This window comes from Mobula birostris, chromosome 6 (genome assembly GCF_030028105.1).
Source record: "Mobula birostris isolate sMobBir1 chromosome 6, sMobBir1.hap1, whole genome shotgun sequence".
Lineage (NCBI taxonomy): Eukaryota > Metazoa > Chordata > Chondrichthyes > Myliobatiformes > Myliobatidae > Mobula > Mobula birostris.
Window position 1 is genome coordinate 33,471,136 of NC_092375.1, and position 14,691 is coordinate 33,485,826.

General features: G+C 40.7%; 1 protein-coding gene across 1 annotated transcript in view; it reads left to right on the forward strand.

Annotated features, from left to right (window-relative positions):
• The window catches only part of tfg (trafficking from ER to golgi regulator), a 96,877-nt gene that overhangs the window by 45,787 nt on the left and 36,399 nt on the right, over window positions 1–14,691 (forward strand). The window contains exon 4 of the mRNA XM_072260172.1: window positions 3,792–3,938. Coding sequence (XP_072116273.1) covers window positions 3,792–3,938 — 147 coding nt within the window. The remainder of the gene's footprint in view (window positions 1–3,791; window positions 3,939–14,691) is intronic.

The window sequence follows — 14,691 nt, forward strand, 5'->3', positions numbered from 1 at the left end:
TTGCTGCACCATCATCTCAATCCTATATGCTTCATGCACTAGGAACCCTGGTTCCCTTTGGAATTGGTTTATAGAGACGAGCTTGTTCATATAGATCAAGTCATTCAACTCGGAGTCGGGTGTAATATCACCGGCATTTGTCATGAAATTTCTTGTTTTGCAGCAGCAGTAGTACCTTGCAGTACACAGTAATAAAAACTGTGTTCCAATTATTTATTCGTGTGTGTGTGTGTGTGTGTGTATACACACACACACATATATTAAATAAGTTGTGCAGAAAAGAGAGGGAAAATACTGAGGTGCTGTTCATACTTTCATCCTCCATTCAGAAATCTGTAGATATGTAGAAAACAGTGCATTGAGGTAGTAAAGCAATAGTAGAATGGGAAATAAAGTGCAATAGCTATAGAGGGACTGCAGTACGGGCAGATCATAATGAGGTAGATTATGAGGTCATCCTTTTGTAGTCCCTATTTAAATAATTGATTTATCATTCTTCCATGTAAATTGGAAAACAGTTGATTTTCTGGCAACTTCTTTCTCTTTCATTTAACTGATCTATGTCTCTTTTATAGGGTCTCCATGCCCTCCTTACAAATTGCTAAACCACATATCTTTGTATCTTCAGGACACAGTATAACTTTGTCTTTGTCAGATCTTCAATATACATTGTAAATAGCTGAGGAACAAGCACTGGCTCCTGTGATACATAACTAGCTATTGATAACCTCTCTTGAGTGTCCCTTTTTATCCAACCCGTTCTGTATTAATTATCTATGCCCCATTGTATGACAATGTCTTTTCCCAACCCTCTGCATTGTTGCCTTAACAATTGGCGCCTTGAAATCCAAATACACCACATTTAATGTTACTCTTTAACCTATTCTGAATGATTATACATACTTTGATAGGAAATGTACTTTGAACTTTGAAGTTGGTGTTCTATAACAACATGCATAGAGCATATTGTTTGATATATTTTTTAATTTGTCTGTTGCTGACTGATCTAAGACATCTCCCGTTTTTCATTCTATACTTTTTGTACAGTTAGTCCGATAGTTTAGCTGTATTATTTTCTGTGGGAGATCTCTTGACCTACATGAATGAAAGGCATTTTTTGGCTTTAAAGCTGTATCTTGAATCCTTTCCAAGAATGTCATGTGAAGAGTGCTTCATTTTAGTGTAATTATAATAAATGCAGTAAATGATTATTCTTGTTTAGACAGAGCAAAGTGTTCTAAAGACCCCAATCCCACCCAGTTGAAGCCACAGTAGTAAAACTTAATTGTTGATACTATTTTACCTCTATTTGTTATATATTCTCAGTATATTTACTCCAATTTTAAGTACACAGTTTTGCTTGTTCACCAGAGTTTCGTATGGGAGGTGAAAGGTTTTTAAATTACCAGTAATTAATAATATTTGGGTAATGTTAAAAATTGATGAGCTATTTGATGTTTAGGAGGTTCTTCAATATGCTTGCCTTCATTATTCTTCAGGTGACTGGATTATTTTTCATTTGGGAAAACAGTGGATTCTGGTTAATTAGTTGATCAGTTAATTGGTGAAACTGCTTATTTAGGACTAATTGAGAAAATAGCTAGGATTTCCTTCGTTTATTTGGGACACTATGCTGCTTAATTTGGACAGGAGACTGTTGCCAAATAATTTCAAAATAGAGTTAGTTACGTGAATTTGTGTGGCCATTAGACACTACACCATGCTTAGATCAAACAGTTTTTAAAAATGGGGTCATTTGCACGTGTTTGTGCTCAAAAGGCAGTGATTTTTGTCACTGATAGTTGGAGAGAAATAAGCAATAAGGCAATTTAGAATGGCTTTGCTCACTGCGGTTTCAAGCATTCAGGCTTGGCGATGCCAGAAATGGCTGGGAGTGAAAATGAAACTAATTCATTACTTCAACATGTTAGGAACTATGAAGGATTTGAATGTATCAACAATCATCTTGAATGTTTCAATGAACGTGAAGGACACAATCATCAAAAGCATTGTATGAAGGTAGTCCATTATCTGCAAAATCTACAGATTTTGTTCATTTACAAGAAGAACACAGCAGTGAGTTGGTTGTCCATTGCATCCGATGATGATGGTGACTTGTATAGGAGAGTTTTTAAAATGGAAAAACTGTTGCATTGGGACAGTTCCACTTTCTCGACCTTCAAAGTGTGTGTCCAGTGGTACATTTGGTCATCTCAGACTAGGGTTGGTCTTGGTTTCAGTGGATAACCATGTTATGTTATTCTGCCCTTCACTCTCCACAAAGTGTTGCAGAACTGCCTTTTGACTGCTGGATCTTACTGTTTATCTCATCTGCCCTGTCTACTGGAACTGACTTTACATGCTCAGACAGGGATGTTCCCATTTCACTGGGGTATGAGGCCCACCAGCTACTTTCACCTGATTTAGCCCACCTGTCAGGTGTGGTCACTGTTGTATGCAAAACAGCTGCTTGGAGCCACCAGTTCATTGGTGAGCTGAGTGTTCATTGGGGACCAAAGCTGAGTTAGCTGCCCCAGAATGGACGCAACCAGCCCCTTCACCGGATGTGCTACCCCTCCTTGGACTCTATACACAGCATGGATGAATTACTTTGTCGATAATTATTAGGAACTAATACACAGTTTTGTACTACTTTAGTAGCATCGGTAGTGTTCTAATTTGTACTATATTTCTTAAATTGCTACTCAGTTAAATAGTAGTTTGTCTTTTTTTTATACTTTTATAACTATTTCTAATGAAACTTTAGCTAATTGGGGCAGCCACTTAATTGGGCAAAATATACTAGTCCCGATGTGTCCCACTTAACCAAAATCCACTGTTTTATTTTGTTCTTTGGAAAATGCTAGCAGGTTAGTATCTAGAGGGAAAGGGCATTGAAATGTATTTGTATTTTTTCTTGTTTTTAGGGTAAAGAAATAGAAATTATGTTGTTCTGTCTTCACCAGCTCCTACCCAAGGCATAAAAGAAGAGCAATTCAGTCAAATATAAAACACAAAAATAAAGAATGCATGCATACTAATTGCTTGAACGAGAAATAGAGCTGGATTATCTGGCCCATTACACACTAATTATTTTCTGAGTGGGTGTGGGCATAGGCCACTTTGGTGTATCATTAAGCCCTTGCACAGCAGGTGTAGAGGTACAAGGGCAGCCTGGCAGCCATTCTGGGTAATTGGGAGGAAGGTGAAATAAAAAAAAAATAGGCCCTAGCACTAACTCTTAATTATTTTGCAGTAATACCTCATTTTTTCAGAAATTGTCTCAATGTGATTCAAATAATAGCAAATAGTAATAAACAATGTAACTTTTCAGTTTGCTTTGTTTTAATTAATCATAATTTTTTAACCCCTTCCCTCCACCACCACCTTAAATTAGCATATGCATTATTTCCCAGGGTCTCTCTCAGAAATCTCTTGCTACAGAGAATCTAAATGTGTGGACTTGTTTACTTAAGTTAAGACTGCTGCTTGTTGAAAAAGTAAGGACTTCTTGAGTTCTGTGGGTGCTCACCAAGGAACGGCTTGATTGGTGCAGTGTGTGGTTGTAAGGTTGGTCAGACAGTGATCAACATAAGTCGCTACAACAAGGCAACTGCCTACCAATATGAAAGGAAAACAAAGTTGCTTCAGTCTTGTATGTTAACACTGTTTCTGTTACCACAGATGCTGCCTGATTTGCTGAGTGTTTTCCAGGATTTTCTTTATTTCATGTATTCAGCACCTACGATTTTAATAACGTACAAAGTAATCTTTCTTTGTTTTTGAAATAGTGAATGGACAACCACGGCCATTGGAGTCAAACCAAGTTAAGTATCTTCGCCGGGAACTCATAGAGCTTCGGAATAAAGTGAACCGATTGCTGGATTGCTTGGAGCCACCTAGTGATCCAAATCTTTGTGCCAACATCTCTGAAAATGGTACGTTGAATTATTGACATGACTTCTTTGTTCCTTTTAAACATTGTTTTCTCATTATCTGTAGATCTACACATTTCATGAAGTTAATCATTAGTTTATGTACTTTTAATTGAGTACAGTCATACATACTTTATGGAAGTGTGAAGTACTTAATGGTCTTACTGCACACTGAATCCCACATGTTCAGTTGGAGCACATATGGCTTTCACATCCTTTCTAATATATTGGTTTGAGAAAATATCCGATCGAGTTCAACAAAAGAATGTTCCAATTTACTTATTCCCTATCTGATAACTAATTGGTGTTGGGCACATGGCCAAGTGGTTAAGGTGTTCGTCTAGTGATCTGAAGGTCGCTAGTTCGAGCCTCAGCTGTGGCAGCGTGTTTGTGTCCTTGAACAAGGCACTTAACCACACATTGCTGTAGTGTTTGTGCGAGGAGTGGCGCCCCACACAGATTTCATGTAAGGCATGAAAATGCCAGACGCAGGTCTCTGAGTCGACGTTCCCTCCCCTCCCCCTATCTGATAATGAGTCAAAATCACAGGGTATAATACTTTTCATCTTAAAATTGTTTACATGTGATGCTTGAGATATTGTCTCTATTGAATTCTAAGTAACAGCGATATAATGTGCGAAATAGTGGAACTTTTTGTATTCATGTCATAATTGATGCATGCACTTTTTGCCAGCTGGTAATGTTGTTACAAGTTACCAGATGTATCAGATAGGTATAATTGATCTATGCAAATAAATGAAGACAAAAAAGAATGGCAAGAGTACAAAATGAGATACAAGATTTGATTGTTTTAAAGTTATACATTAAATGTCACTCTTCCAACCCTTTCCTCTGATGTGATGTGCAACGTGATGAGGAAAAACTCTAGGCGCTGCAGTTCGCTCCCTTATCCCCTCTATTTTCCCCTTTAAGGTTTTCTCCATATCCTGGCAGTTCAACAAGATTTTACTAACCACTCCTTTTACATCTGTCACCTATTTTGTTTGTTTTTGTGAAGTCCTTGACTATGATATCAAGATTTCTGTTCATGTTGTAGAAGAGCTTAAGGATTAAAATGAAAATATTCCTTTAAATTGGAGGACAAGCAAGTAGTATATAGTGAAGTTGGGAACGGTGGTCTGCTTGCTCCTTTGAGTCTGCTTTAGCTTTTAATATGATGGTTCCTCTGATTCATTGCGTCAACTCCACAATCCCATCTACTCACAATAACTTTTTCACATCTATCTACAATCCGTTGACCTCAACCTTAAAAAAATCATAAACTTAGTTTCCAGTGCCTGCTGACAAGAGCCACCATTCGTATCTCTATTCTGTTTAATCTGTGACAATCTATGTATATAAGCTATCCTATGTACAGTATGTATATTTATTGTGTATTATTGTAGTCTTTATCTTATTGTGTTTTCTTTTGTGCGACATTGGGTCCGGAGTAACAGTGATTTCATTCTCCTTTATATTTGTGTATTGGAACTGATATGAAGCAATCTTGAAGGAGCACAGTTTCAAAGTTTTCCAGTGAAACAGAGCTTGCACATGCACAAAACCAACCAGTAGCTGACCATCATTGAGGTTAGGCAATTTACTACACAACTCTTAATTAAAGCTCACACTTTATTGTCTCTACACAACCAGCAATGTAACTGTGTTGACCCCAGGCTGACAAATTGTAACATGAATTCTACTGTTCCTCTGTACTAGTACTCACTCAGACCACTTTTCCAATTTATAACACCGATACAGGGGATCTCCCATTGACCAGACAGTTGATCCTTCTCCTTTCAGCCCCTGGCATGGGGGTTCTTCCTTGTGATAGTTGGTCCCTGAATTCTCACTGCTTTGCTTTCAGACCCCTTCATTCTTATACTGTTTCTTCATCAGTTCAAATGTTGTTTCAATTTTGTTGTCTTGAGTTCATCTGATTGACTTGTGTTAGATTCCCATTGGATGCAGCCAAAGGCTACACAACTTTGTGCCTTAGGTGACTTCTAACTATTCAACTCTGGTTCAAACCAGTCAAACCAGGTCACCCAGACACTGAGATTACTTCTGCAAACCTGCCATTGTACACAATAAACAGCTTATCTGAGAATGATCTCGGGTTTGGCAGAATAATACAAGAAACCCCTTGTGTCCACATTCAGTTGCTCTGATTAAGTTATCCCAGAGCAAAAATCAGTTCATCAGTTCACAAATAGAATTTAGAGAGTAGCTTCACAAAACAGCAGGAACAAAGACATCTGGTCCACTGTCGTAGACCCATTCAAGTTCAATGTTTTCTTCCATATTTTAATTCTTTTGTTGTTCCCTTGTTCAAGAAAGGGAGTAGAGATAACCAAGGAAATTATAGATCAGTGAGCCTTACTTCAGTGGTGGGCAAGTTGTTGGAGAAGATCCTGAGGTGGGATTTATGAGCATTTGGAGAGACGTAATCTGATTAGGGATGGTCAAGGGCAGGTCATGCCTTACAAACTTGATTGAATTCTTTGAGGATGTAACAAAACACATCGATGAAGGTAGAGCAGTGGATGTAGTGTATATAGATTTCAGTAAGGTGTTTGATAAGGTTCTCCATTCGAGGTTCATTCAAAAAGTAATGAGGGATGGGATCCAAGGAGACCTTGCTTTGTGGATCCAGAATTGGCTTGACTACAGAAAGCAAAGGGTGGTTGTAGATGACTCATGTTCTGTATGGAGGTCGGTGACCAGTGGTGTTCCGCAGGGATCTATTCTAGGACCTCTACTCTTTGTGATTTTTATAAATGACCTGGATGAGGAAGTAGAAGGGTGGGTTAGTAAGTTTACTGATGTTACAAAAGTTGGGGGTACTGTGGATAGTCTGGAAGGTTGTCGAACGTTACACCGGGACATCGATAGGATGCAGAACTGGGCTGAGAAGTGGCACATGGAGTTCAACCCAGATAAGTGTGAAGTGGTTCATTTCAGTAGGTCAAATTTGAAGGCAGAATATAATATTAATGTTAAGACTCTTGGCAGCGTGGAGGATCAGTGAGATCTTGGGGTCTATGTCCATAGGACACTCAAAGCTGCTGCGCAGGTTGACAGTGATGTTAAGAAAGCTTATGATGTGTTGGCCTTCATCAACCATGGTATTGAGTTCAAGGGCTGTGAGGTAGTGTTACTGTTATACAATACCTTAGTTAGATGCTACTTGGAGTACTGTGTTCGGTTCTGGTCACCTCATGAAGGATGTGGATGCTATAGAGAGAGTGCTGAGGAGATTTCCAAGGATGTTGCCTGGATTGGAGAGCATGCCGTATGAGAATAGGTTGAGTGAACTTGACCTTTTCTCCTTGGAGCGACAGAGGATGAGAGATGACCTGATGGAGGTGTATAAGATGATGAGAGGCATTGATTGTGCGGGTAGTCAGAGGCTTTTTCCCAGAGCTGAAATAGATAACCTGATGGGGCATAGTTTTAAGCTGCTTGGAAGTAGGTGCAAGTGGGATGTTAGAGTTAAGTTTTTCCACACAGAAAGTGGTGGGTGTGTGGAATGCGCTGCTAGCGAAGGTGGTAGAGGCGGATACAATTAGGTACATGGAGCTTAGAAAAATAGAGGGCTATGTGCTAGGGAAATTCTAGGTAGTTTCTAGAGTAGGTTACATGGTCAGCACAGCATTGTGGGCCAAAGGGCCTGTAATAGACAATAGGTGCAGGAGTAGGCCATTTGGCTCTTTGAGCCAGCACCGCCATTCACTGTGATCATGGCTGATCATCCACAATCAGTACCCTGTTCCTGCCTTCTCCCCATATCCCTTGACTCCGCTATCTTTAAGAGCTCTATCTAACTCTTTCTTGAAAGAATCCAGAGAATTGGCCTCCACTGCCTTCTGAGGCAGAGCATTCCACAGATCCACAACCCTCTGTGTGAAAAAATTTTTCCTCAACTCCGTTCTAAATGGTCTACCCCTTATTCTTAAACTGTGGCCTCTGGTTCTGGACTCTCCCAACATCAGGAACATGTTTCCTGCCTCTAGCGTGTCCAATCCCTTAATAATCTTATATGTTTCAATCAGATCCCTTCTCATCCTTCTAAATTCCAGTGTATACAAGCCCAATTGCTCCAATCTTTCAACATATGACATTCCCGCCATCCCTGGAATTAACCCAGTGAACCTACGCTGCACTCCCTTCATAGCAAGAACGCCCTTCCTCAAATTTGGAGACCAAAACTGCACACAATACTCCAGGTGGGGTCTCACCAGGCCCTTGTACAACTGCAGAAGGACCTCTTTGTTCCTATACTCAACTCCTCTTGTTATGAAGGCCAACATGCGATTAGCTTTCTTCACTGCCTGCTGTACCTGTATGCTTACATTCAGTGACTGATGAACAAGTAACTGTTGTGTTTGACAATCCCAGATGATTAGCAGTAATGTGCTGTAGAGTTTCTTTGTTTCTATGTTTCTATGCTTCTGTTTCCTTCATGGCCAACACAGTTATTAAATCTATCAAATAATCTCAGTAGACAAATACTACAACCATTTATGTATGCTAATAATGGAAAGCATACCTATGGATACATAAGCTAGAAAAGCTTTCGATTTTTCGCTGACAGTAAGGAGTAGTAAATAATGTTGCTGTACTCTTCATATTTTACCAATAAGATTCCAGTGTCCAATTGGAAATTTGTGCACTAACTATAGATAAAAAATATATAAGTGAAAAAAGGTGCAATTTTTTTGTCCATACCTTGGAAAGTTTGGTAACTCACTCACTCAAACAGCAACAATTTTCACAGAATGTTGACACAGGAATCTTTTACGTTGATGTTTTCTTGCTTTAAAAGATTATACGATAAAAAGTCTGTAGATACAAGATGTAGAACTACACTCAGTGACCACTTTCTTAGGTACAGGTGTGGAACCCGGTGTGGTCTTGTGCTGCTGTACCCATCCACACTATGGTTTGATGTATTGTGCATTCATAGATGCTCTTCTGCACACCACTGTCATAATGTGTGATTACTTGAGTTACCATCACCTTCCTATCAGCTTGAACCAATCTGGTCATTTTCCTCTGATCTCTCTCAGTAACAAGGGTTTTCACCCAGAGAACTGCTTCTCACTAGATGCTTGTTATTTTTCACAACATTTTCTATAAACTGTAGAGACTGTTGTGTGTGACAACCCCAGATGATTAACAGTTTCTGAGATACTCAAACCACCTGTCGGGCACCAACAATGATTCCACGTTCAAAGTCACTTAGATCACATTTCTTCCGCATTCTGATGTTTGGTCTAAACAACAACAGAACCTCTTGACAATGTTTGCATGCTTATATGCATTGAGTTGCTGCCACATGATTGATTAGATATGTGCATTAACAAGCAGGTGCACTGGTGCTCCTGATGAAATATATTTGTATTGTATATCTGTTTGAGCTTCCTGCATTTCCAGTGACATCCCACATTAATGTCTATCCTAATTTTAATTTGTATACCATATTTTTGTTCTTCCAAGTTGATTATAAACAAATTACTGAAGGTTGTATTTAATCCCATAGCTCCAAATGTTGAATCCTTTCTGGAAAATGTGCTATATAGCTTCATGTTGTTGAAACTAATTTGAGAAATGAATGAAAATTGTTGATTAAAAGTAATTAAGCTAAATAAATAAAGATGCATTTGCTGGAAATCTGAAATAAAAAAAAACTAATTTTGAAAATCAGGTAGCTTCTGTGGAAAAGGATTGACGATACTTTGCCAGAATTGGAAAAGAGAAAACAATTTTAAGCTGAGGGTTGAAGTCTCTTTGATTGGAAATATTAACTAAATTTCTCTTTCCGTGCAAGCTGCCACCTCCATGAGTATTTCCAGCATTTTCTTATTTTATTTCTGATTTTCAACATCGACAGCTGCTTGATTTTCATTTATCTTTTGCCACATTCTTATTCTCACAGCAACTCTAGCTTCACTCTTATCATTTATTCCTTTTGTCCTGTCTATTCTTCCCTTACCCAGGGTGTAACTTTAGATTAACTTGTTTCATCTCTTTGCCAGTTCTGATGAAGGGTCTTCAATCTAAAAAGTTTTGGAAAACAAGATAAAACTGCAGATGCTGGAATCTGACCTATTGACCAGAAATGTTGACTGCTTTCCTTTTCTAGAATTATTTATTGACTGGTTGAGTTCCTCTAGCATTTCTTTTAAAGTAGCTGAAAAAGTTAACTTTTTTAGAACGTAGAACATAGAAAACCTACAGCACAATACAGGCCCTTCGGCCCATAATGCTGTGCTGAACATGTACTTACTTTTGAAATTATCTAGGGTTACCCATAGCCTTCTATTTTTCTGAGCTCCATGTAGCTGTCCAGGAGTCTCTTAAAAGACCCTATGGTATCTGCTTCCACCACTGTTGCTTGCAGCCCATTCCATGCACTCACCACTCTCTGCGTTTTAAAAAAAAACTTGCCCCTGACATCTCCTTTGTTCCTACTTCCAAGCACCTTAAAACTGTGCCCTCTCGTGTTAGCCATTTCAGCCCTGGGAAAAAGCCTCTGACTATCCACACGATCAATGCCTCTCATTATCTTGTACACCTCTATCAGGTCAACTCTTATCCTCTGCCGCTCCAAGGAGAAAAGGCTGAGTTCACTCAACCTATTCTCATAAGGCACGCTCCCCAATCCAGGCAATGTCCTTGTAAATCACCCTTTCTATGGTTTCCACATCCTTCCTGCAGTGAGGCGACCAGAACTGACCACAGTACTCCAAGTGGGGCCTGACCAGGGTCCTATATAGCTGCAACATTATCTCTCGGCTCCTAAACTCAATCCCACAATTGATGAAGGCCAATACATCGTATGTTTTCTTAATCACAGAGTCAGCCTGCACAGCAGCTTTGTGTGTCTTATGGACTCGGACCCCAAGATCCCTCTGATCCTCCACACTGCCAAGAGTCTTACCATTAATACAGGTTTCCCCCGCCATCCGAAGGTAGAACATTCCTATGAAACGGTTCGTAAGCCGGAATGTCGTAAAGTGGAGAAGCAATTACCATTAATTTGTATGGGAAAAATTTGTGAGCGTTTGCAGACCCAAAAATAGCCTGCTAGGCGGCACCTAATTAATTAGCTTGTTTATTTTGGCTTTTTTTCTTAAAGATGTGCTGGGTGCCTCCCGGCTACCACTGCATTCTTTGTGGATCGGTATCTCTCTGCGGCCCGGGGGTTGGGGTGGTGGGACACTGGAGTGTCGTCTGTTTCCATCAGGGCTGGCAGGTCATCTTCTCCTATGACTGCTTGCCTCGATGTCGAAGGTCAAGGTTCGTTGTCTGCTGTGGCTGATGTGGAAGGCTTGCTTGACTGCTTAGCCTTGCGCATTTTTAGATCATACAGTTCTTTGTAAGGACTCAAACCACCCTGCAAATATGCCGTAAACCGACGTACCTTTTCAAAATTAAAGTCGTACTTTATCATTGCAGCGAAAATCTCACACAGTTGCTTCACGTTCAGTTCCTGGATGACTTCACTTTCGGTCCGTTCGCTACTGTATTCAGTTTCGATTGTTATCCTTTCCTCTTCCAATTGTATCAGCTCTTCATCTATCAGTTCTTGGTCATGGGATGCCAAACCCTCTTCAACATCATCTTTGTCAACTTCCACAAGCCAAACTCACTTTGTCCTTACTTGTTCACCACGATTGAAACGCTTAGTTATGTCTAGATTTACACTAAATGTAACACCCTTATAAGCTCTTTCAGGCTTTTCCGATACCTTAGAACTTATCTTGCTAACAGATGCTTACAGGCACGTGTTTAAGCAATGCCGGCGAGGATGCAGTTTTGAATCCGGGGGAGAGCGGCTGCTCGGGGCACACGCTGCCTTTTATCACGCGCTGCTTTTTTTCGTAACAGTGAAAACACCTTCTGTTAGCGAAAATAGGTAACTAATGTAGGTCTTTCGTAACAGTGAGGTTTCATAAAGCGAACGTTTGAAAAGCGGAGGACACCTGTACTATATTCTGTCATTATATTTGATCTACCGAAATGAACCACCTCACACTTATCTGGGTTGAACTCCATCTACCATTTCCCAGCTCAGTTTTGCATCTGATCAATGTCCCACTGTAACCTCTTTGACAGCCCTCCACACTATCCACAACACTCCCAACCTTTGTGTCATCAGCATATTTACTAACCCATCCCTCCACTTGCTCATCCAGGTCATTTATAAAAATCACGAAGAGTAGGGGTCCTAGAACAGATCCCTGAGGTTCACCACTGTTGACTGACTGCCATGCAGAATATGACCCATCTACAACCACTCTTTGCCTTCTGAGGGCAAGCCAGTTCTGGATCCACAAAGCAATGTCCCCTTGGATCCCATGCCTCCTTACTATTTATAGAAACCTTGCTTGGGGTACCTTCTCAAATGCCTTTCTGAAATCCATATACACTGCATCTACTACTCTACCTTCATCAGTGTGTTTAGTCACCACCTCAAAAAATTCACTCTGGTTCGTAAGGCATGACCTGCCTTTGACAAAGCCATAACACGAAGAATTCTGCAGATGCTGGAAATTCAAGCAACACACATCAAAGTTGCTGGTGAACGCAGTAGGCCAGGCAGCATCTCTAGGAAGAGGTACAGTCGACGTTTCGGGCTGAGACCCTTTGTCAGGACTAGACGAAGGGTCTCGGCCTGAAATGTCGAACTGTACCTCTTCCTAGAGATGCTGCCTGGCCTGCTGCGTTCACCATTTGACAAAGGCATGCTGACTATTCCTAATCATATTATGCCTCTCCAAATGTTCATAAATCCTGCCTCTCAGGATCTTCTCCATCAGCTTACCAACCACTGAAGTAAGACTCACTGGTCTATAGTTTCCTGGGTTATCTCCACTCCCTTTCTTGAATAACGGAACAACATCTGCTACTCTCCCCATTGATAATACAAAGATCATCGCCAGAGCCTCAGCAATCTCCTCCCTCACCTCCCACAGTAGCCTGGGGTACATCTCATCCAGTCCCGGTGACTTATCCAACATGCTTTCCAAAAGCTCCAGCACATCCTCTTTCTTAATATTTACATGCTCAATCTTTTCAGTCCACTGTAAGTCTTCCCTACAATCCCCAAGATCCTTTTCCGTAGTGAATAGTGAAGCAAAGTACTCATTAAGTACCCCTGCTATCTCCTCCGGTTCTATACACACTTTTCCATTGTCACACTTGATTGGTCCTATTCTCTCACGTTTTATCATCTTGCTCTTCACATACTTGTAGAATGCCTTGGGGTTTTCCTTAATCCTGTCCGCCAAGGCCTTCTCATGGCCCCTTCTGGCTCTCCTAATTTCTTTCTTAAGCTCCTTCCTGCTAGCTTTATAATCTTCTACATCTCTGTCATTACCCAGTTTTTTGAACCTTTCGTAAGCTCTTCTTTTCTCCTTGACTAGATTTACCAACACCCTTTGTACACCATGGTTCCTGTACCCTACCATACTTTCCCTGTCTCATTGGAATGTACCTTTGCAGAACTCCATGCAAATATCCCCTGAACATTTGCCACATTTCTTCCATACGTTTCCCTGGGAACATCTGTTCCTAATTTATGCTTCCAAGTTCTTGCCTGATAGCCTCATATTTCCCCTTACTCCAATTAAACGCTTTCCTAGCTTGTCTGTTCCTATCCCTCTCCAGTGCTCTGGTAAAGGAGATAGAATTGTGATCACTATCTCCAAAATGCTCCCCCACTGAGAGATCTGACACCTCACCATGTTCATTTCCCAAAACCAGATCAAGTACAGCCTCTCCTCTTGTAGGCTTATCTACATATTGTGGCAAGTAACCTTCTTGAACACACTAACATACTCCACCCCATCTAATCCCCTCAGTCTAGGGAGATGCCAATCGATATTTAGGACATTAAAATCTCCCACCACGACAATCCTATTATTATTACACCTTTCCAAAATCTGTCTCCCTATCTGCTCCTCGATGTCCCTGTTACTATTAGGTGGTCTATAAAAACACCCAGTAGTTATTGACCTTTTCCTGTTCCTAACTTCCACCCATAGAGACTCCATAGACAATCCCTCCATGTCTTCCTCCTTTTCTGCAGCCATGACACTATCTCTGATCAACAGTGCCACGTCCTCACCTCTTTTGCCTCCCTCCCTGTCCCTTCTGAAACATGTAAAGGCTGGCACTCAAAGTAACCATTCCTGCCCCTGAGCCATCTAAGTCTCTGTAATGGCCACAACATCATAGCTCCATGTACTGATCAAGCTCTAAGCTCATCCTCTTTGTTCATAATGCTCCTTGCATTCAAATAGGCACATCTCAAACCATCGGTCTGAGCATGTCCCTTCTCTATCACCTGCCTATTCTCCCTCACACTGTCTTTCTGTATTTGTGAGCCAACGGCCTCTTCCTCCGTCTTTTCAGTTTGGTTCCCAGCTCCCAGCAATCCTAGTTTAAACTCTCTCCAATAGCCTTAGCAAACCTCCCCGCCAAGATATTGGTCCCTGGAATTCAAGTGCAATCCGTCCTTTTTGTACAGGTCACTCTTGCCCTAAAAGAGGTCGCAATGATCCAGAAATCTGAATCCCTGTCCCCTGCTCCAATCTCTCAGCCATGCATTTATCCTGCACCTCACTCTATTCTTATGCTCAGTGTCACATGGCACAGGCAGTAATCCCGAGATAACTACCTTTGTGGTCCTGCTTCTCAACTTCCTTCCTAACTCCCTGTAGTCTGCTTTCAGGACCATCTCCTT